This window comes from Equus caballus, chromosome 2, assembly GCF_041296265.1.
Source record: "Equus caballus isolate H_3958 breed thoroughbred chromosome 2, TB-T2T, whole genome shotgun sequence".
In the NCBI taxonomy this organism is placed as follows: Eukaryota; Metazoa; Chordata; class Mammalia; order Perissodactyla; family Equidae; genus Equus; species Equus caballus.
The window spans coordinates 106900586-106925280 of record NC_091685.1 but is presented as its reverse complement, the minus strand read 5'-3'; the positions used below and the strand labels follow the sequence as shown (position 1 = coordinate 106925280).

Here is a 24695-nt window from a genome sequence, read left to right as displayed (position 1 = left end):
TCACTTTCAGGGTTCTTTTCTTCCTTACCTAAATCTTAAATTTATAAAGACTTCATGAAGACCTCAAATAGTTTATTAAATCAGTTCTCAGTTCTATGATTCACTTCAATGGATATCTATTTTAAATTTCAATGCTATGAGAAATTAGTAAATATCCTTATGTTATCACAATTTTTTAAAAAGTCCTTATGTTATCATTTATATTTTTGCAAAGAAATATATTCTGCAGAGAACCACCAAGATTTGATGGTGGTTTTATAAATTAAGAAGGCAAAGAGAGTGTATTGACTTTTCCTGAACTATGTAGTCAAACTACACACGCAACACAGGCTCTTCCTGATGTGGGAAGACACATACATCTACTTACATACAGCCATCATGCTATTTTATAATTTACCCAGTTTACTCAGGGTAAACTCGGTAAGTAATACAAGAATGTGCTCATTTATGCTATCTTTAAGTGTATGTGTAGCAGCATAGGGGGCAGGACGTGACGTTCCTAAGACACACTAAGTTTCTATAATTTTTTTCATGGCAGTGCCTGCCTTTGTATCTCAGGATGCCCGAGAAGCAGTTCCTCCTCTTAAAAGTAAGCGACATTTGGAAATAGTCTGCTATACTTGGGGCAAGTAAGCACCCTAGACACTCAACGTAGGGCCATGACCTCCCTTTCTAATCACCAAAAAAACTGGTCTCCTTGGTCCAGATCCTTTTCTGGGGTAGACTCTGGTCCTTCTTGGCCTTGTATTATTTTGGATAGACCTCCTTGATTCTCAACCACCACCTAGAAGCCAGTCTTTACTCATTTGAAACAGATCTCAACGTTGCCCCAAGTTAGACTGGAGTTTGCTTCATATATGGTTAGTTTCCTGCAGCCTCCACCCAGTGCTGGCTTCAGTGGGCGAGCTCAGAGATGCTGCATCCTAGACTGTGGGGTTTGACTAGGTATCCTAATTACAAGAATTTTAAGAAAAAGACTACATTAATATATTGATTAAAATACTACGTAATTGGAAATAATCCTACCTCATGATAACATCTTTAATAAGAGGAAAAAAACTGATATGTTTTATCTAAACATTTATTGAAATTTAGAAATGATTTTTTTTTTCCTGAGGAAGATTCACCCTGAGCGCTAACATCCATTGCCAATCTTCCTCTTTTTTTTTTTTTTTTTTTTGCTTGAGGAATATTTGCCCTGAGCTAACATCTGTGGCAATCCTCCTTTATTTTTTTGTATGTGGAACACTGCCACAGCATGGCTGGTGAGTGGAGTAGGTCTGCACCTGGGGTCTGAAACTGTGAACCCAGACTGCTGAAGCAGAGCGCACAGAACTTTAACCAATCGGCCATGAGGCCAGCCCCCTGCCCCCGCAAAATGATGTTTGTCTTATAAAAATTATTTTGAAGTAACTAGAAATCTTATGAAAGAAAACAGATCTCTCCTTTCTAAACTCTCATTTGTGCTTTGGAGCAGTGCTATCCAACGGCACTTTGCCATGATGGAAATGTTCTTTCTCCGTACTGTCCAATACAATTAGCCGCTTGCCACAAATATCCATAATTAAGCATTTGAGATGTAGCTAGTGTGACTGAGGAATTCCTTAAGTATAATGTAATTTAAATAACTAAATGTGGCTAGCAGCTACCATATTGGACAAAGCTCTAGACCTTTGCTACTCAAAGTGTGGTTCACAGACCAGCAGCATCAGCTCAGATGGTAGGTTGTTATAAATGTAGATGCTTAGAGTCTCACTAGGTTTGCCAGACTTAGTAAATAAAAATACAAGATACTCAGTTAAATTTGAATTTGAAATAAATAATAACTTTAAGTATGTTCCATACAATATTTGAAATTTAAGTATAAGAATGTTCCAGGAAATATTTGGGACATAGTTATAATAAAAATTTATTGATTGTCTATCTGAAATACAAATTTAACCTCACCCTCTTTAGCTTGCTCATTCCTTTATCTGATGTGTCCTTTAAGGTAGCATTCAACTTTTCACCTTTTAAAAAAAGTAGCTCATACCCACTGCTGGCACGTTCTCACCTTCTTTCCTTCCTTCCATTTTTCATTTTGAACAATTTCAAACATATCCACATATATCCATCCCCTAGGTTCAACAATATTTGCTGCACTTGATTCATCTACCCCTTCCTTTCTTTCTTTCTTTCTCTCACTATTTGTTTTTATAGTGTTTTTCTCTGGGTAAGTCCAAAATTTGTATCTCTAGCCTTGATCTCTACTGCCAAAATTAGAAATGCCTCTGAAATTTTTTAGCTTTTCTAGTGTAGCAGTATGTGCAGCTAAATCCAAATTGAAATCATCTCATCTTTCAGACAATCTCCCTTCCTAACTTCTTGTTCTTTCCCATTCTTTCAATTATCTAGAATCAAAACCTGGCAGACATCTTCAGTAACTCCCTCTAAACCTTAATATTCGCTATTAAGAATTTTGTTTTTTTCCTTCAAAACCTCATATCCATCCCTTCTCCATTCTCAGCTGCTGCCCTAGTTCAGGCCTTCACACATCTGGATTAGCCTCACATGAATCCACTGTCATACTTCTCCTTTGTTCAAAAACTTCCTAGAGCTCCTCACTACTCTGCTCTCGACCAAACTACTTTTAACTTTACCTCCCACTAGTGCTGCTGTGGAAACTAAGTGAAATAGCTAGGAAAGTTTGGTAAAATTACACTGAGTCTTTTCCACAGCTTTATAAATTCTTCGAGGGCAAGGACTGAGATGCATTCTTTTGTAAAGGGGGTGAGATACTCCCCAAGGAGGACATAATTAGTACTTAAATAAAAGTTAATTTAGTAAAATCTACCTACTTACCAGACTGGGTACCTATTTTTGAGTCAGAGAAAGATCTAAAGGACGAGAATGTACATCTGTAGAGTATTCCAAAAGAATAAAAATACAAAAGAGAAACTATACCTATTCCTACGATTAAGGGAGCAAAGAACTGCTCGAAACAAACACATCTGGGAGCAAAGTTACTGAAATCATCCCAAAGATCACAAAGGTTTTAGGATATTGGCTTTTCAAAAACCAGATGAAGTGATTTTTAGCAACCGTTTTAACTTTGTCAATCGTGAACACAAATAACTGATATGGGTATGCCTTTTTTTTAATCAATTTAGGTAACTTTCAACTTTGACGATCTTCCCCAATCACCCGTTATATTGTCCTCAGAAGCAAAATCCAAGTAAATACCAAAGAGAATCATTAGAATCACTTTGATGATGTTATAGTAATTTAGTCAAACAGCTTAATAGTACCTTCTTCAAAATTAATACTTTTACATTGTCGTCCTGAGTCATCCACACGATGTTCTCTTAAAAAGAAAAACATAAATAGCGTATCGATGAAAAGCTTAGTATAATAGAGAAATGGCTTAAATTAATTACTAGCCTTCTAGTTTTTCACATTCTGATATAGTTTCTTTTACTGGCTTCTGAGTAATAAAAGTATTACCAATGAGATACAATCAATACAATTAAAAAGATACAAGTTATAATTCTTATTATATTATCACATAAAATGAAAAGAAATACTCAGTTCATCTAAAAGCGCACATTATCTACCTTAATCAGCATTTGAAGTTTTCCCAGTGACTTTAAACATTAGTTATAAATGTTTTTGGACTCTTGGATAAACCATTCTAAAGAAATACAAGGTAACAAAACTTCTGTAATTTTAAAAAATTTCTTCTAATATATAAAAGAGATATACATTACAAGAAACTTTTGTATTTAAGGTTGATACTAAGCATTAATCTACTTAAAATGTTGCTTTCATGCCATCCCCCTACTTAGAAACCTATACTTAGAGCCAGCCCTGATGGCCTAGTGGTTAAAGTTTGGCACATTCCACTTTGACAGCCTGGGTTCAGTTCCCATGCATGGAACCACACCATTATGTCTATCAGTAGCCATGCTGTGGTGGCAGCTCACATAGAAGAACTAGAAGGACTTACAACTAGAACATACCACTAGGTACTGGGGCTTTGGGGAGGGAAAAAAAAAAAGAGAGGAAGATTGGTAACAGATGTTATCTCAGGGTGAATCTTTCCCAGCCACAAAAAAGAGAAAACTTTAGTTAGTAAATCAAGACCAAATCTTGATTCTTCAAAGACCTTATAATCTGTTCTCATTTATCCGTTTGTTTATTATTTTAGTTGCAAGTACCACATGCATCAGCTGAACAAAACATATGAACACAACTTTAGACATCAAAAACCAAATAAAGATTTCATAGGAATAATTATCCTCCGATAATAATAATGCTTATTTATTTCACAATCTACAAAAGTAGTTTCAGCATTTCTATCTAATTACCTTAATATAGCAAGGATCAGAATAATATTTAAAATTCCCAGGAAGGCGCCAAGTAAAACCGGTGCAGTGTACATGTTTATCTGCAGCTTAATAGTATCCCACGTCACGCCCTTTTCTCCAATGAGTGCAAAACAAGTCTGAAAAACTTATTAAAATAAAATGTATACAGATGAATCATTATACAGAGGCATAGGCTTAAAAAAATGTGAAAGACATTTACCACAAAATTGGAACTATTATGGAACCATTCATCTACATCATGCATCTCAACAGGGATGAGAAAATTGGTTTGAAGGAGGAGGTGAAAAATTTACTTTTTCTATATAAAGCCTGAATATGCATACAATACACAATAGATATACAATAGATCTGTGGTATTAAAATTTCATGGGATGGAGTGATTAGAAAAAAAACTGTCCAAAGAGGCTCCTTGCGACAATAATGAAAAAAAGGTTGAGAAACACTGATGTACATGTATTCACAAAGAATTATATCTAAGCTAACCTGTCATTATTTTCCTTTTTAAAAAAAATCTCTGTAGGAAATTTATATAATTTCTAACATAAGTTATGAAAGTTTAATCAATTTCATTATAATAAAGAAAATGTCACATTTTGTCAATATTTTAAAATATTACTGTGTATATGGTATTATATATTATAGTATTTTAAATAATTAATAATAATATTGAAATTTGGATCTGTGGCAAAAATCGGATTGGGAGAGTACTGGTCTGCTCTCTGGATTTAGATTCTGTATCTGGCTCTGCCAATAATTTACATGTAACCTTAGTGTGAGGATTAAGTAAGACGTCACACCTAAAGCACTTAGAACAATGTCTAGCACATAGTAAGAACTCTCAGTAAACGTTAGAGCCTGTTAATGTGGTCACTAATATTGGAAAAGTCATCTAATATTTTCAGGCCTCCATTTACTCATCTGTAACACAAAATGTTTAAATGAGATAATCTTTACAATGCTTCTCAGGTGTTAGTTTCTGAGAACCTAAGTCTACACTAGGTGCTGTGCTAGACGCAGAGGGTCGAGTGCGAAATAGAGAAGACCCAGATTATGTCCTCACGTACTTGATGCTACAGTGGTAGGTTCAATTATGCTGCATTGGCGTTTATATTTTACTCCAGAATACTAAACTATAATGTTAGAATCTGGTGAACGAAGAATTACATTCTCTTCTGTTGAGCCTTTTTTTGGTTAAAAAGAAGGAAGTAATGGAAGCTGGGGTGGTGTTGGAGTAAACTGAGTTGGTTTCAAACTGATGATATTCATAACTGCAATATTCAAAGCATGAGCCAATTCAACGGTTTTTTAATGTTATTCTTGTAAAAAATGACTAATTTCTCTACTCAAAAAATTAATTGGCCTTGGGGAAGTATTAAATCTTATTAATATTTTTTTATACTCAGCTAAAGGATTTTCTCCCTTTAGAAGAAGAAGAAAGCAGTAAATCTTTTAAAAACTCTTTCATTTTCTTCAACCCTAGAAAAGTCTTAAAGGTATAGGCAAAGGGTAAAGAAGGTAAAGAACCTCCTATAGCTTTCCTCAAATCCTTCAGTTGAAAGAATTTTGTTTCTAATAAATGGAAAAAGAAAGCAAACTCTTCCAGAGATGTCAAGCTAAATGATTATTTCACAGAACCTACGCTTTAGTCAGAGAGAATTAGGTTTGAACTTTGATTTCCCATTTACTATCTGGCTGACCCTGGAGAATTTACTTAGATTCTCTATGCCTTGGTGTCCTAGTCTGTAAAATGGGACTAATAGCACTTAATTTAAAGGACATGAGTTAACATATATAAAGAGCCTAGCCTCACTGCTGGATCAAAAAATATCAGTTTCCCTCCCTTTCCCTTCAGCTATGAAGTTTTGCACTTGGATTTTGTTTAACATTTGAACCTCAAAAGTTTTCCCAATTCAAATTCAGGTAATGACAAGTGAAAACACCTACCTGGACCTAGAATAAAACCTAATGCTTGACACGCACTTGTGTTTGCCATGGAGCCTGTTCTCTCCTGAAGGGAAGTAGCACCAGCAATATACGATCTAACAACTGCCACATTTCCTGAGAAAAGACACAATAATCCAAAGTGAAAGAAAATATCCTTCAGTTTATAAAACTCAACTTAATTTGGCTTTATACACAAGAAATATTAATCTATAGTACAGTCACTGCTTTCTCTTTATGATCATACAAAGCACATATATTGAGCAAATGCATCAATTAATGTAAAATATTACTTTTAGTAATAAGAAAACACAGTTAAAGATTTGAACAAATGAAAAATGGCATTATGGGAATGTGAAACTTTTTTCATCATTTATTGAGAAAGCACTGAGTGAATAGCATACTACTTGATTACTACAACTATTTTTAAAAGAAAGATGTCACAAACTCTGCATGCTTAGACCTGTAATACAAGAAACAAAAATAGATCCACTAACAATTCAACTTAAAACAATTCACTGAGCACTTATTATGTTCAAGGGACTCTGCTAGGGACCACAGAATATTTTAAAAAGTCATAAATTTTCTCAAATTACAAAAAGTTTACTCTCTGGTTGGTGATAAAGGATGAAAACCAAAGAGTATATAAGCAAACAAAACAAAACAGCAAAAGAGTATATAAGCCAGTGCTGGAGACATGTGGGAGAAGGAAAGATCCATTAAGGACTAGGGTAGCCTAAGAAAGCTTGAAGATGTGGAACTTGAACTCAGTCTTGAAGATGAAGAATGATGGGGACAGAAGAGAGAAACAAACTATAAGTAATGGGAACATCGTGTACAAGGTGAAATGATAGGAGAAATATCTGTCTGTTTGCAATGAGAGATCTGCATGCTGAACTGTGGGATATGAGACTGAGAAGGGGTGACACCAGGTGAGAGAGGGCCAACAATGTCAGGAGGAATGTGAATCTGACCAACTAAACGTATACATACAAACATATTACCTGCTCCAAATCCCACCAATCCTCGAGCAACCAACATGTAGTATTTATTATGAGAAGCTGGGAGGTGGACATATGCATAGAGGCAGTTGGCTGCCACCGAAATGAAGATGGAGACAATAAGAGGCTCTTTTCTTGGTCTATAATTAGACCACAAACCAAATATAGGTGAAGCTACCATCTGGCCGAGACTAAACGAAGCAATAACCCAGCCCAAAAAACTTGCATCAGCTGTCTCATCAATCTGCAGAAAAAAGTACAAAGCTTTAAGAATTATTATCCAAGAAAAGTAAAGCTTAAAACCTAAATATGTTTTTCTGACCATGTAACGTTTCCTATTTAAAACAAATAAAAATGATAATGATAACATATAAGTTTTATAACACTCTTACTTACAGTAGCTTCTGACATTACAATTAAATGTGCTAATAATTCACTACACGCAAGGAAAAATGCTTGGGAAGCTTCATCTTTTAAAATGATTATGGAAATTTCTGGTTCATAAAAATCTTGTTGAAAAGATAATTACATTATAAATATAACAATATCATAAAAAATAATATGCCATTCTTTAATTCTTATAAAGAAAATACAATTATTTAGACTTACGCTACTCCATAAGCTAAGCAGCTATTAGCATGGTAAATCATTTTTTTTTAAACTGAGCACAATAGTCAAATGCTTAAAGACAATAAAAACACAAAAGCCAAATTAAACCTTATTACTACTTCTTCCTTTAGACACAGACAATTCAGGATTCTAACACTTAAAGAAGGTTTATATATCATGATCAACGTTGAGGGGAGAACCAAATAATTAAAATTCAGAAAATGAAATATTTTCAAAAAACAGAAGATTTTAGCTTACAAAAGGGCCTACGGAATAAATGAACAGATTATTTCACTCAAATATGGTAGGCTATAAAGTACTTTGGGAAAATAAGAACCACTAAATTTTAGGAAATAAGTTTAAACAGACATAGGTTAAGTGGTAGAACAACTTAATAAGGAAAGCCATGGCCTCTTGTTTTCTAAAGATATTTTTAAATAGCTTAAAATGGAAATATTCAGGTCGATTTTGGTTTGTGGGAGGTGAGAAATAAGAGTGAATAAATATAATGATACATAATATTTAAAGTTCTAGCCTTAAAAGTCTCTCTTATTTTAGGCACTCTGCTTTTCATTTTCTACTTGTATTTCCTTTAGCTCCTTTTGTCCTATTAAAATATAAAACAAATATTAAAATATGATCTATAAAATATTAAATTCATGTCATAGAAATTTTAGAGTTAAATTTCAAAAAAGCAATGAAAACTCAATTTTAATGTTAAACATGCAGTGGTTTGAAAGTAAAAGGTTGAAAGTGTCTTTCCAGGATGTCAACTGATCATAGTCAAGTGTCCATTTTATGGACAGAAGTGAGCTGACTGTGGGGGGTGGCTCTAACAATAGTAACAACATTTGCTAGAGACCAGTGGAAACTTTTATTTTAACTGGATACTATTCTTTACAGTGACTGGAAACCTGGAATCTGTTAGAACTCTGCTAGAATTGTAACGGGAGAGTAAAATAGTTTGGGAGATACAGGTTCTACACTACAACAGGTGTCACTTCAGTAATTGAACAACTGTTATCTGTGCTCGGGTGTTTCTCTCTTACAGTAACACAAGCATCTCATTTCTGGTCCTCTGGCCACCTCAGATGATCTCTATCATGCTGTTTTCAGAATAAAATCTAAACTTCTTATTATGAAAAACTAGCTTACAAGCTGGCCACTGTCTCTCCTCTCGCACCTCATCTCTGCACATTTGTTTCCCCCAGTTCTAACTTCTAGCCATGTAGAACTGTTTGAAGTTTCCAAAATGAGCCAAGTTCTTTGCCTCCAGGCCTTTGCACAGGCTCCTCTACTGCTCCTTCCACTAGCAGTGCCTTGCCAACCTCCTACTCCCGGGCCCCCACCTTTCCTTCAAGTGACCAACTTCTGCAGGCCTTCAAAACTCAGCTCAGGTGTACCTGATTTTAGAAAGTCTTCCAGGATCTCCTTAGTCTGGATTAGAAACATCTCTCTAACCCCCAAGTGTGTGTGTGTGTGTGTGTGTGTGTGTGTGTGTGTGTGTGTGTGTGTGTGTGTGTCTTCTTGATCCCCCTGTGTCCGTCTATCCGTGTCTCTCTCTCTCTCTCTCTCACACACAGACACACACATCGACCATACTTTTAGACCTTTACCCACTTACACTGTATGGTAATCATCTGTAAACTTGTTTGGTTTTGCACACTTCAGTGAAAGTTGGATCTAGATCTTCTCTAAAAAAACAAACTCCAAAGTGGATGTTGTTGAATTTCAAAACATTCTTCTCTAAGCATGTTAATAATATTGTCAAAGTCAAAGTTCTAGAAATCTTAATGCTTTGCTATGGGAGCTAAGATATGAATATGGGTGTTCCAAGCCTCCTATTTACTTATAGATTATTGCTTATTCATTCAATTAACAGTCACTGAGGCCTTCTCTGTAACAATAACTGTGTGCTAGGCAATAAGGATACAAAGATGAGTAAACACAGTTCTTGCCATTAAGGAGTTTCCAAACCAGGCTCCACTTGGTTCTGAAAAATCCTGTATTTGAGTAGCTAAGAAAAAAAGGTAGCATGCTTTAATTCCTTATCTGTCAAATGAAGATAACTCCACAGAGTTGTTATGAGAATTATCTGAGCCAATACATGTACAGGGCCATGTCAGGATAGAGTATGCACTCAATGGATGTTACCTATACAATATAAAAACTAATATGTCTTAGTGTTTTATTTTCACTAATCAGTTTTATTATGGCTTATTATAACTCATACATGAGTATTCTCACTATCTCCCTGGGCCTGTAGAATAACCTATTATTCCAATTCAAAATCTGGGTTTAAGAATATGAGTCTTCCTGGAAATCAACCCCACCTCTAGGTAACACAGCCTAAGGAATCCCTCGGCTGATGGCTGTCTACCAGCTGGACCAGAAGTACAATTCAGAGATTCACAGTAGTGTCAAATTCCTTTCAGACAGACAATTTACTGTTTCATTTTGGGTTTTTTTTTTGGCCTAACTTTTTATCTTTCTCACAGATGGCTTTTTTTTTTTTCCTAAGATTTTCTTTTTTTCCTTTTTCTCCCCAAAGCCACCCGGTACATAGTTGTATATTCTTCACTGTGGGTCCTTCTAGTTGTGGCATGTGGGACGCTGCCTCAGCGTGGTTTGATGAGCAGTGCCATGTCCGTGCCCAGGATCTGAACCAACTAAACACTGGGCTGCCTGCAGCGGCCAGGGGGCCAGCCCCTCACAGATGGCTTTTAAGCTAAGTAATATTTGGCAACATACTATCATAAAAGAGATAGTAGCCTTAAACTAAGAATTAACATTTTAAGGTAGTAGGTAACATAGCACTGTGGTTAAGAGTCAGATTTTGGTTTCAGATAGGCTTGGCTCTGCCATTTTCTAGCTGTGTGGCCTTGGGCAAGCTACCTAACTTCTCTGAGTCTTACTTTTTTCACTTGTCAAACAGGAGTGATAATAACCACCTCACAAGAGTCGTTATGAAGATCAAAAGATGATTTAGGTGAAAGGTTTAGTACTGTGCCTGGCACACAGAGAGTTCTCAATAGTATTATGAAATAACTTGAGAAAATTAATTGGTAAGTTTTTGGTGAAAATGTTATATTTGTATTGCCAAAGAACTAGTTATAAGTTTATATACTCAATAAATTTACCTTTGAAGAGCTTTCAAATATCTGGAGAAAGGAGTATACCTTTTCAAAATCCAACATATTGTGCAGAGTAGACCTAATTATTGCAAATACTTTTCTTTCAAGAATTTTGAGGTTAAGTAGATTAAATGCAGGGACCATAGAAATCAAAAGAGTTTTGATAGATGGAAATATATCTTTAGCAAACATGGTGTCTAGAATTGTTAAATATTCTGTTCCAATTCCAATAGCTCTGCCAGTGTGGAAAGAATTTTTAGTGTGATGGGTAAAAATTTCATGTAATATAATTTTTTAAATTAACTTTCAAAATACCAACTAAAATGTGGCTCCAAGTCAGTAAAAAGTAAATTTGTATTTTTCTTCTTGTATTCCTTTTAAAATTTCTTTCAGATATTTTAAAAGCATTTTCAAAAATTTAAAAATTCATAAAAACTGAAAAATATAAAATGAAATACAAAATGTTAACACATTTATTATATCAGAGGTATTATTTTAATCCCTAAATATTCATCAAATATGTCTAGTATTTTTGTTGAAACCATCTGACCATCCTACCACTCTAGTAGGGAAGTTAAGTAAACTCTCTGTAAACATACTTTTACAACACTCAGTGATAAGTGTTAATGATAAAGGGACTTGGAAGCATGTAGGAAAACCTTCGAGCCCAAACTGGGGTGAGGGACAGTCAAAAAAGGCTTTCCAGAGGAGGTGACAGTGGAGCAAAGCCTTGAAGAATGAATAAAAGATAGTGGGGAACGAGAAAGGAAGAGAAGGACAGAGGAAAGGAGAGATGAAGGGAGGGAAACCATTCTAGAAAAAAAGGAGAGAAATGTGTAAAGACTTGAGGAGCCTAGGTTCATCCAAGTAGAATATCTAATAAATTGTTGGTCATAGATCTCATATGGGCCAAGGCTTAGGATCTAGGCTAAAATATACACGCAGGCACACACCAACCTCTGGGGAAAACCAACACATAAGGAACAAGTTGACGAAAAATACACAAAAGGATTTAAGAACAAATAGAGTTGAGAGCAAAGCCAGGACAGAGAAATGTCGTGGAGGCTAAGAGAGGGTTGCAAGAAGTAGGGAGAGGACAACAATGTCAAACATTACAAAAATGTCACCTAAAGGAAGAACTGAAAAGTATCTAATTGGTCAGCAGTTAAGTCATCAGAGACCTTAACAAGAGCGTTTCAGAGCAGCAGGGGAGGTCATCAGATTGTAGCAAGTTAAGGTGTGAACAGGAGGTTAGGAAAGCACAGAGGAACTCTGTCAAGAACCTTAACTGAAATACTGTTACAAAGAAATTATGTCTCCAACTTAAATATTGATTTTTAGTAAGTTCATTCTTGGAGATTTAAGACAGAATTGACAGATATTTACACTATGTTATACGTCAAATATATTTTTAAGAAAAAGACAGAATTGACAGGATTTGATGATCAATTGATGTCAGGGTACTCGCCAAGCTTGCACTTTCTTGTCACCCTCTCCTCCCCATCTAATAACCACAGCATCAAAATACATATAATGTATTGTCTATTCTTTTCACAATGTCACCCGACATCCCAAATTAATTCTATGGGAAAGCATGAAATTATTTCACAGAAATATAATTTGTACATTTTGAGAATTCAGATTATGTCTAGTTTAGTTTCCTTTTTATTTATGAGGGAGGGAGTAGAGATGGGATGTGAAAGTGGCTAATAAGTAGGTGACCACACATCTACATTTGCCTGGGGCTGTCAGGGTACAAGCTTATTTTCCTGGAATAGCACTCCTTTCACTTCAAGAGTATTCTTCTGGTTTGCACAATAAAGCATATGGTCACCTTACTTATAAGCCTCTTTTGAAGAATTATTATCTCAAGTTATTTTAGTAAAGATTAAATCATAGAATACCAAAGAGACTCTCTAGAAAACTCTTAACTACGTGAGTTACTAGTACCACAGCTACTTAAGAGAAGAATAGATTGAAGTGTACAAACCTTTTGGAGATATGGCCATATTGACATTATCACAATAGAAAACCCTGGAAAGAGGCAAACTCTGTTATTTATACTTAAAATAATTTCATCACCATTTATAGATACAATTCTTTGAACTATAACATAGATTTTAAAATAGCATTCTGAATTCACAAATTTATGCCCACAAATGTCTAATGTAATAAGCATTAGGGTTATACTTATCAGAAGGAAAATAAATAATAAAGGCTTGAAAAGAATGTATTATAGTCCCTGGACATAATTAATATACTAAAAGCAGGGGCCTTATTTCCCCTTACTCATATGCCTTTATGGTAAACAGAAATTACTGAAAGCTTTGTTAAGTTTTTATAGCAGAAATGAATGGAAGAAAGGCCACTTTGTTATACAGGAAGTGCTAGACTTCTAATCTGTGTTGTTTGGGAGAGAGAATTGACTAGAGGGGAGATTAGGAAGAAGGAAAATGAACATCTATTGGGGGCAGTGGCTTTAAGGAACAAGGATTCTTCAAGATGGCCATATCTTAAAAGAAAATTCATTATCTCTGCTAGCCTTTTTTGCTTGAGAACTGTAATGATAAACCCCAATCCTATTAGTAAATTTTAAATGTTAGGCACATCCAATAAAAATCCTACAAAGGTTATTTTTTTAAAAAACAGCTTTATTAAGATATAATTCAGATACTAAAAAATTTATCTGTTTAAAGTATACAATTCAATGGTTGGTTTTTAGTATAATCATAGATATGTGCAACCATCACCACAGTCAATTTTAGAACATTTTAGTCACTTCAAAAAGAAACCCTGGGGGGCTGGCCCCGTGGCTGAGTGGTTAAGTTCGCGCACTCCGTTGCAGGCAGCCCAGTGCTTCGTTGGTTCGAATCCTGGGTGTGAACGTGGCACTGCTCATCAAGCCACGCTGAGGCAGTGTCCCATATGCCACAACTAGGACCCACAATGAAGAATGTACAACTATGTACCGGGTGGCTTTGGGGAGAAAAAGGAAAAAAATAAAATCTTAAAAAAAAAAAAAAGAGATTAAAAAGAAATTACTTTAAAAAAAAAAAAAAAAGAAACCCTGGATCCTTTAGCTATTACTCTGCTACCCTCCATCCTATCCCTCACCAGCCCTAAGCAAACACTAATCTACTTTCTGTCTCTATAGATTTTCCTACTCTGGACTTCCATAGGAATAGAATCATATCCTGTTTTGTCTTTTGTGTCTGGCTTCTTTCTTGGCATAACGTTTTCAAGGTTCATCCACGTTGCAGTATTATAAGTACTTCATTCCTTTCATAAAGCCTGTTTTAAAAAATAATTTGATAATTATTTCATTTTAATGTATTTTGAATTGACACATTGACTTCGATGAAAAAAGAACTGAAAGAGTCAACTAATATTTGAAATCAAGGCTACAATTTCACAACTAAGAAACCTGTAATCAGGTAAAATGTTTAACATGTTCATTAAAATCTAAAGTTAAAATAATTTTCTTTTTTTGCTGTTAAATTTGGAATTATTACTTATAATTTTAGATAACTGAGTACTAAAAATTAGAAGTGTTTTAAATGAATAAACAATCTATTGCAGAGATTGCTACCTAAACAACATTCATTTGCCCTCTTCGTTCTTCCCGAATTCCGATTTTATTCAGGTATCCATCACTCCTCCACAAAGCCACAGGCTTTAGGGGAAACTGTCTCCACCCCAAATGCCAGAGGGTAAATCCTGATAGTCTAGGAAATTCAGTCAGGGTAATCCCACCATCCTAGCTGATGATGGGTTTAGAAAGTGACAGTAGCCCAGTTCTGCCCAGTGAGAAGGGAGGGGAGGTCTACTTTGGGACCTCTGGGGAAGGACACCTCATCTCTGTGGAGATTTAAAAAAGAAAAAGTCCCTCTCAATCAATAAAAATGACCATGGATGGATATGACACCTGAAACTGTGGCTGCAACCTTGCTGTAGCCTTTGTTTTAACCAAAAGAGTTATTGGGAAGCAGAGCCAAAGCCCCAGTGAACTTCACCTGGAGTTGTCCTAACATGGATATCTTATAAGAAAAAATAAAGCACTGTTTAAGCCAATGTGAGTCAACATTTTTTTTCTGATATTTGTAGAAGGCATCCTAATAGATACACAATCCAAGATGAAATCGTATTACAAAGAATTGTTGAAAATATCCTTCATTTTGTACTTTTCTTTAGTTGTAGCTTTATTTAAAACGCATTTTTACTCAGTGCTGAATCATGAAGAAGACTGGCAAGTGAGAGAGAACAAGAGGGTGACCGAAGCAAACAGAAAAGATACAGAAAACAATTTAGTGAAACGACCTTCACTATCCATCTCAGGGAAAGAAAACACTTATAAAGTTAGTGCCTACAGACTTAGAGAGTCTAAGCTTGGAAAAAAAATAGATTCCCTAAAACTTTCCTTGAAAAGTGATCACAGTATTGATAATTTCTATATATTTTCATTCTTTATCATTTTTAACATGATAATTACAATTCTTAATGTTAAAAACTTTTTTCCTCAAGTAGTTTTAATTTTCAGTAACTATATTTTCAGAAATAATGTTAATAGATTAAAATGCATCAAGCTATATAAATTAAGATTCTTGCACTTTACTTTTTGTATGTTATATGTCGACCTAAAAATCAAACGAGGTTCACAGGCAACAAAAGAAAAAAATAGATAAATTGGACTACTACATCAGAATGAAAAACTTCTCTGATTCAAAAGACACAATCAGGAGAGTGAAAAGAAGAGCCCTGGAATAGTAGAAAATATTTGCAAATCATATATCTGATAAGGGGTTAATATCCAGAAAATATAAAGAACTTCTACAACCCAACAACAACAACAACAACAAAACCTGATTAAAAAGTAGGCAAAGGATTTAAGCAGACATTTCTCCAAAGAAGACATACAAATGGCCAATATGCACATAAAAAGATGCCCAACATCAATAATTATCAGGGAAATGCAAATCAAAACCACAGTGAGATACCACCTTGCACTTATTAAGATGACTACTATTAAATAAACATAAAGACTTGGTGTGGATGTGGAAAAATTTGCACCCTGCCTGTTGGTAGGAATGTATAAATAGTGCAGAAGCTATGGGAAACAGTATAGCACTTCCTCAAAAAATTAAAAATAGAATCATCATATGATGCAGCAATTCCACTTCTAGGTATACATGCAAAAGAACTGAAAGCAGGATGTTAAAGAGATATTTGCACCCCCACGTTTACAGCAAGAGGTGAAAGCAACCCAAGTGTTCAACAGATGAACGGATAAAGAAAATGTGGTATGTACTGAAGAGGATCAGAACACGCCACCCCAAAATATGTCACTTTGGCATACTGATTATTTTGAGCTGAAGGCAACTAACAAACAGCAGATGCAGGAACAGGGGCTCTGTCCTCCCCCTTTCTGCCTAAAAACAGGGTATAAATTTCTTGAGAAAGGTACTCTCCAAGTACTAGGAAAAAGAGAACATTCTTATCACTGGAGAAGGAGAGTCGATGCTGAGATGAGTCTGCACAAACCAACCTTACTACGATAACCCTGATCTTCCATTTGTTTCCCCCATATATTTCCTAGTCACTTTCCCACAACTTGTCATCCCTAGAAGCCCAAATCCCTTTCCTTTTTCTAGTCACTTCTCCAGTTATTGCCCTTTGCTAAAATGGTATATAAGCTCCCAAGTCTAACCATTTCTTTGGAGTTTTCACTTCTTTTCTATGAAGCCCCCTGAGTCACGTAAAAACATTAACATCAAATAAATTTGCATGCTTTTCTCCTGTTGATCTGTCTTTTGTCAGTTTAATTTGCAGGCCTCAGGTATATAACCTAAGAAGGTAGAGGGAAAGTTCTTCCTCCCCTACAATACATACAATGGACTATTATTCAGCCTTAAAAAAGAAGGAAATTCTGACACATACTACAACATGGACGAACCTTGAGGACATTATGCTAAACAAAATAAACTAGTCACAAAATGAAAAATACTGTATGATTCCATTTATATGAAATATCTATAGTAGTCAAATTCACAGAAACAGAAAGTACAATGGTGGTTGCCAGGGTCTTGGGGTGGGTGGGAATGAGGAGTCATTGCTTAACGGGTATAGTTTCAGTTTTGCAAGATGAAAAAGTTCTGGAGATTGGTTACACAACCATGTAGATATACTTAAAACTTCTGATCTTAGAAATGGTTAAGATGGTAAATTTTATGTTATGTGGTTTCTACCACAATAAAAAGTAATTTTAAAAAATTAAATGACGTTAAAATATATTTTACCTGAATTTTTAAAATTATGCATAATTTCTAATACTTACCGACACTGCTGAGAAACATAGTCAGATACAGAATCCTGATAGATCTCCATCGGCTCTTATAATGCTCCTCAGTTTCTATAATATCCCCTTCTCTAGGTTAAAGAAGAAAAAAGTACTACAAAGTTATCTCATTATCTGCAAATCTTTCTGTGGCACAATTTCATTTTCTCTCTCCTAAAGTCATGAAAATGATATGATAGAGAGATAATTTACTAATATTGGTTTTTGCTGTATTAATTTATCTATGACTAAGCATTATTTCTTTGACTTTCCATGGATTGTATTTCTGCATCATTGTACACAGAAACCTGGGAGACACGAGGTAGCTCAAAAAGGCAAACCATTTTGAGAAGCAATTATTTTGCTATTGTTGGCATGCTACAGGTTTATCAGTCAAGAGTGTTGAAATTTGTTAACTGACAAACTGAATAAAGTATATCAAAATAAATAAAACAAACTAGCAACAAGAATTAGGTGGGATATACAATTACTAAGTATTAAAAGATAATTACTGTCATTATGACATGCTTTACTTGATGACAGCAAATTAGCTTTGCTGCAGGAAGCTACTTTGGCTGAGTGCTTGGAGCAAAATGAATGTAGAAGTGATACCGGGAAGGTTTGATGTGACCTATGACATTCCTAGCTCTGGACCTCCTGGAACACTTGCCTTTGGTCCAACATGCGTTACCAGACAAGTTCTATTAGTGGACCACAGAGAGACCAAAGCCCCTCCAAACTGGGCTGATCTTTCAATAGGCCTGCGACCTGGACTAAGGGCAGTATATTAACCAGACATCCTACTTCTGTCAGGTGATAGATGAGTGGGTGTACTCATTACATTTTCACATATGCACACAGAAAGAGTTAACAAATTTACCTTAATTTGAGCATTATGTTTTCAAATAATTAAGATGAGTACAACAGACAAAATGACTTATGTTCCAAGATTATTTTCTATAATAGACCTTATAGCTGTCAAATTAGTCTTCAAAAACGAATTTTTTTTTTCAAATGTGATATGACTGGGAGTAGTAGAGAGGGAAGGAAGAAGAGAGATAACATTTACTAGATGTACTATGTGCCAGGTATATTAATTCCTGATATAATATATATGAACTGCTTAATGCTATAAATGCCATTCCATAAAAATAGACCTTCCACTGTAATGTAGTATACCTTAAAAATAGCGGAAGCCCAGATGCCCATATTTGGAAATCAAATACTGGAATTTGGAATACATAATGCAGATAATTGCATGAAGGCAAAAGGAATGTACCATTCAATGCCACAGTACTGGATTCTGGTATCACTTTAAGGCAGTGGGTTAGTAGTATATTTTTAATGAACCCATTATTATTTTCTGGAGATCAGAAGTTAAACTGATCATCACTAATAAGAACTATAAGCCTGAAAATTTTCAAATAACTATTTTGCTCAGATCTTATCTAAGTTAGGGAACCAAGAGAGGAAGTAAATAATTTGATTCTGAAAGAAATGTAATAAAATTGTTTGTTTGAGTGACTTCAACTTGATTTAGAGCTTAGTCAAAAATCTTTCTTCTTTTAATGACAGCGATTAAACATTGAAGGGATGACAGAATTAGAAAATCACCATTTAATAACCAGTCTCCAGGTAATAATGAATGAAAGCAAGGATCATCAATGGATCCCAAAACAAGTGGTTGGAAGGTTGTTGAGGACAAGATGGTCACAGGGCCTCTAAGTATCATCCCACTGTCTAGTCATTAATCACAAAATGGAAAATAAGCCTTTATAATTGAGAGGTATGGCAGTCACCCTCTTAACCAAGTGGTCAACCTTGGCATCCCATGCCTCCTGACACAATATATTGAGTTGTTCTCAACATAATTCATGGGATGTTCTTGCCAGAAATATTTGACCAGGATCTATTCAGAAAGAAACAGTCCACAAATCCAGAATGTGAGATATTCTACAGAAACTGACCTAGACTTATCAAAGGATTCGCTGTCAGCAAGAACAGAGACAGAAGGTCAGGGGACAATTTTAGGTCAGAGAAGCCTAAAAAGACATAACCAATGCATGAACATTAATTGGATCCTGTTTGGTTTTTTTTTAATAGCTACAAAGGACATTTTTTGGAAAAACTTGAGTGTAGTCTGTATACTGCATGTTTTGAATTAGTATTGTATTGTATTTCTAGCTGTGGTAACAGTGATGTAGTTGTGTAAAAGAATGTCTTTGTTCTGGGGAGATGCAGGCTGCAGATTAAAATACTTGAGATAAAATGTCATGACGTCTGCAGCCTACTTTTAGGTAGTTTGGCAAAAGAGGTGTGTGTGTGTGTGTGTGTGTGTGTGTGTGTGTGTGTAGTAACAGAGATATGAGCAGTGTGGAAAAGCCTAACAATGACAGGGTGTACAGGTGTTCATTACATTGTTTTTTTCCACTTTTCTATGGATTTGAAATTTTTCAAAATAAAAAAATTTTACTTTTTCCTTCTTTTTAATTCAAGAAGTATATCTTTGCTGAAGAAAAGCATCTTTCTACCTTGTTGGAGAGAGTAGGAAGATAGGAGAATACAACTGTCCTTCGATGAAGTTACCACTTTTATTACATTTTCTTAACTTTGATAATTCAACCAACCGTGTCACGTATCTCAGATTTGAGTTTCTAAAGGCTTTTTTCTCATATCGCCAGGGCATAGGAAGGAACATTGCACTTCCAAGGCGATTTGTTTAACTTTTTGATTCCTTTCTATTATCACTCTGTATTCTGGTACTAGTTCTCTATTTAAGATTCTTCTTCAAGTAAAATTGTAATGATACAGGGTTTTGTCCTGTTTAACATTTTCATTACAAACTATAATACCTCAAATGATCTTATGCTTATTAAACTTGTGACTTAAAAACCAGGAGAAATACAAGATATTCTAGAGTGAACTGATCACCAAAATAAGTTAGATAAAATTTAACAGGAATAAGTAAAAAGTGCCATATTTAGGTTCAACAGATCAAGATCTAATACAAGGAGACTAGGGTAAGCAGTAGTACTTTATGTGCAAAACATGACTCTGGATTTACTGAGGGAAAAATAAAATTACACTCTTACCAGAGACAGCATCTGTGAAACAGTGAAGAGCAAAAAAACCCCCATATTCAAAGAAGAGAAAAGAGTGTGTGCTCACTGACAGAACAGTGTAATGGTGTAACAGTGTAGAGACTAGAAGACAAAAGTTAACTGAGAATGTTCTGTAAGGATATGCTCTATAAGACCAGAAGTCCTAGTAATATTTGTTTTACAGAGACTAGGCTAAAGTTGCAAAGAAAAATTTTAAGCATCTGTAACATTTTAGGATATTCTACAAGAGGAATCAGCAAACTACAGTCTTCAAGCCAAACCCAGACAATCTTTTATTTCTGTAGGGCCTGTGAACTAAGAATAATTTTTACAGATGAATATTTGTGATCAAGTAGATGATCGAAATATTAACCTTGAACTCCAATTAAGCAAAATGCCACCCCCCAAAAAGAAATTCTGTGCCTCTCATTAATAGACTTGTATTACAAAAAATTGAATTCATTTATTATGTTTTAAATTTCATTACTAAAAAATTTTGTGGAAATTTGTTTTCTTTCTTGTTATCTAAGTACCTATATAACATCTTTGATTTTGCCTCTTGGCCTACAAAGCCTAAAATATTTACTGTCTGAGACTCTACAGAAAAAATTTGCCAACCCCTGTTCTCTTAAATGCTATAGATGGGGTGAGTGGGGACCATGAGGACTAAACCAGACCAGTAAATTAGAACCGACTTTCTCAGTGAGGAGAGGTTGGCGGTGAACTAGACTCATGTTTTTATAACTTACTCAAAGTGAACGCGGCTTGCCAATTGTACACACGTTCACTTTACTGGGGAATCTTACTATGTTTTTAAAGACAGTATATTTATTGAATTATTCTCAAAATACTCCCTGTTTATTTTCAAAACGCTAAATCTAGAATCTCAATCAGGTATTGTTTATGTACCGAACAGCTGAATTTAGATGGACCCTAATGGCCATCAATCACTTGGAGGTAATCAAAGCTAAGAGTAAGAAAAAAAAATTCCTTTTCTAAAGCAGGCTTATTTGGACAAGGTGACAGAACGTACCACATGACCACACTGAACCAAAACTCAAGGATCCTAACGTCTATCTGGAAAACAGTCAAGAAACAGGAAGAAGCAAAAGGACTCTGAGAAATCCAAATGTCACAAAATTCACACACTTAAGCTCATGCACTTGACTAGTAGGAGAGATCGTTAGCCCTTAGTGATGGCTTCTGTGTTCTAACTGCACACAATTCTATTAAGCTTAGATATAGTTTTCAAAGCAGGAGCAAACTAGATGTCCCAAAATAAAATTGGGAGAACAGAGGTTGCTGACAGCAACAAAAACAGGCGTTGCTAACAGATGACAAAACATGATGAGGGATAGTCTGCCAGAAACAGAATAGGCAGAAAAACTAAAAAGCACACATAAAACTTAAAAAAGGATAGCAGTGTAGAATAAAGTAGTATAGAGGCAATTAGTCCCAAATGGCTCAAAACGTCCTGAGGACATCACTCCATTACAATACATTTCAGTATTGATATTATCTGTAACGATCTCAAGATAAAATAGAAATAAAACTGCATTACATATATTCTGATTAGTAAACCACAGACCAGAAAAATACATTTTACGAGTTTCAAAGTGGTTAAAATAAAGGTTTGGTGCGTAAGAGGGACAAATGAGCAAAAATTAACATGCTCGTAGACAGTTTGTGTATTTGTTAGCTAATTTACTTGATATAATTATTACACGTTTCAAACGAAATGATACTTAACTCCGTTTTCCTAAAGGCAAACATACATACTACTTAACTGCATAGTAAGAGACAAACTAACAATTCTGAACTATTGTCCATAAACTAGAAGCAAAACGACCAGAGTTATAAGGGTCAAAATACACTTCATCCCTTAAATGCTAAAAATTTAGTTTTTATTTATATACTTGGCATAGGACAAGGGTGAGCCCATTTTAGACAGGCTTACTTGCTAACAAAGTATCAAAAAGTTAGGCAATTAGATCCATACTAAAAGCGGTATCTTTAAGTATCGATTAAAGCTCTCATTTCGGAACTTCTGTGAAATATGTAAAGAGATCAGCTCTGTAAGGCCAGATGCAGAATGCAGTGGCCTGGCGGGGCCACGCCGCTGGAGTGAAAGCCCAGGAGGCTGCTGAGTTTCCCTAACTCCTTCCCCAGACCCGGCCGACTCCCGGCGCCGCGCGGCCGGACGCCCCTTCTCGGCAGAGGGAGTGCATCTCCCGGTCTCGCGCGCCCCGCCGCTGGCTCCCGCCCCCCTGGCAGCCCTTGTTCGGCCAGGCGCGCTTGACGCCGGGAAATGGGATAGTCCCAACAGCCGAGAAGGGTGAGGGGGCTTTCCCCCAACATCCGCTCACCTGCTTCCGGGTGTGTGGTCACCTAAGAGCGGCTCCTGCTCAGCCTCGATCCCCAGGCTCGCCATAGTTACAGTGCCCACAAGGCGGCGTGAAGCCAACTCTCGCGACACCTCCTGCTCCCTCCCATTCTGCCCGGCCAAAGCTGTCAAAAGAAGCCAGCAAATACGCGTGCGCGCCTGGCGGCCAGAAGTGGGCGGAGCGCCCGGAGGTCAGAGTCCGGCGTGCCGGCGGCGCGGGAGTCCGGGTGGCCCCGGGCGGGAAGAGGTCAGAGGCCGGGCCCTGTGTCCTGGTCCTCCTCCTTCGGGCAGCGCCTCTCCGCCTCCCGGGACAGCGTGAGCAAGAGCCGAGGAGGGTTCAGGGGCGTGTCCAAACGGCCACCCGGCCCGAGCTCGCCCGTCTCCTAGGCTTCGCTGACTGCGGCCCCTCGCTCTTGCGTTCCCGCAGAGGCTGCGGTCGCTGCGGTTGGGGCTTGGACGCCAGGCGAGTCCCGGGAGCCGCGGGAGCGGCGGTGCTGGGAGGCTCGGCCGGCTGGACGGCAGGCGCCCGCCGAGCGGCCAGTAAGTAAGTAGCGGGTCGCCGGCGCTCTCCGAGCCGCTGGGCGCGCTGCGTACGTGCCAGGAGGCAGGGACTGGAGGAGCGGGGCTCGGCCGGAGACGCGGGTGTCCGGGGCGGGGGGCGCGAAACGAGGCCGGCATCCGGGGTGCGCTCTGGCGGTCTCTTTGCCCTGTGGAAGGTGGAGGTGGCTGCGCGCTCTCGTTTCCTCGCTCGGCTCCCTGCAAAGGCACCTTACCGGTAGTGCCTTGTTAGGGCCTGAATGGAGCCCTCAAGATGGGGTCCAACCCCTTCTAACCTGCTGATCCCCAGATCCGCACCCCATCCCCGCCCGTGACGACTGGGGGCTTCAGCCTTGCAACATGCCATTCAGCAGAGCCTGCTCCTGTAACCTGGGAATTAGAAAAGGCACAGCACCAGTTTTCATGACCAGCTCCTTTCATCACAAGGAAGATGACATTTTTAGAAATATAGGATTTTGTGGGTTTTTTCCCAGGAGATCTTGATGCTGTTTCTTTCCTGGTGCTTACATATTAACATGTTACCCCTACAAGTAGGCTATTAAGTGAATTGGTAGTAGTCATTATGTGTGTCATAATGACTGTTTCATTAGCGCTAATACAGTCTTATGTGATTTCATTTGATCACAGCTGTCCTATGAGATAGGTAAAGCAGACACGTTTCTATTTTACAGAGAACTAAGGTCCAGAGAAGTTAATAAGTTACCCACAGCCGCTCGGTGTGAAAGTGGCAAGAGTTGGGATCCAAATTCAGTTCTTTTCAAGCGATATTTATAAGCACTTACCCTATGCCAGGCCCTATACTAGTTATACGTTGTGTTGTATGCCATCACTTCTGATCTTTGTCTTGTTTGTGACCTTCCTGTGTGTATCCTATCACGCACATCCCATTGGTGAACAGCTAACCTTGCAATGCGTCTTCTGAATTCAGACCTGACATTTTGTACTTGGATTCAGTCTTGCAAATTTGTTTGTAACAGCTCACAAAAACATATCAGATTCCTGTGGTTGTCTCCAAGAAGGTACATGGGTAAAAAAATAGTAATTTTTGCCATAATGTTGCTTTACTGTATCATCAGCTTCTTTTTTAATCCCTGGAGTCTAAAACAGTGTATGGCATATATATATATATATATATATATATATATTTGATAAGGGACTTTTAACCAGTATTGCACCAAGCAGGATGGTTGCTAAATAAATATATATTGAATGAATGCTTATTGAATTACCTCATTTCATCCCTACAACAGTCGTCTGAGGGGGGATTGTC

The 24695-nt window shown here is 36.9% G+C and overlaps 2 protein-coding genes across 18 annotated transcripts in view; one reads left to right on the top strand and one right to left on the bottom strand.

Moving 5' to 3' along the window:
• The window catches only part of MFSD8 (major facilitator superfamily domain containing 8), a 36050-nt gene extending 13048 nt beyond the window's left edge, over positions 1-23002 (bottom strand). The window contains exons 1-7 of one of the 3 annotated variants that reach the window (XM_001501730.7): positions 22851-23002; positions 17384-17475; positions 13043-13086; positions 7313-7553; positions 6312-6425; positions 4347-4491; positions 3288-3343 (exon numbers count right to left, since the gene is read on the bottom strand). In XM_001501730.7, the coding sequence (XP_001501780.5) occupies positions 3288-3343; positions 4347-4491; positions 6312-6425; positions 7313-7553; positions 13043-13086; positions 17384-17475; positions 22851-22915 (757 nt within the window). In that variant the 5' untranslated portion in view covers positions 22916-23002. The remainder of the gene's footprint in view (positions 1-3287; positions 3344-4346; positions 4492-6311; positions 6426-7312; positions 7554-13042; positions 13087-17383; positions 17476-22850) is intronic. The other 2 variants (XM_070259291.1, XM_070259302.1) reach the window with 2 other exon arrangements.
• Positions 22923-24695, top strand: part of ABHD18 (abhydrolase domain containing 18) — a 37846-nt gene continuing 36073 nt past the window's right edge. For 3 of the 15 annotated variants that reach the window (XR_011436009.1, XM_070259311.1, XM_070259315.1), the window contains exon 1: positions 23004-23411. The gene's annotated coding sequence lies outside the window, so the exon portion shown is untranslated. Of the gene's footprint in view, positions 23412-24695 lie in introns of all 15 variants that reach the window. The other 12 variants (XM_070259319.1, XM_070259329.1, XR_011436013.1 and 9 more) reach the window with 8 other exon arrangements.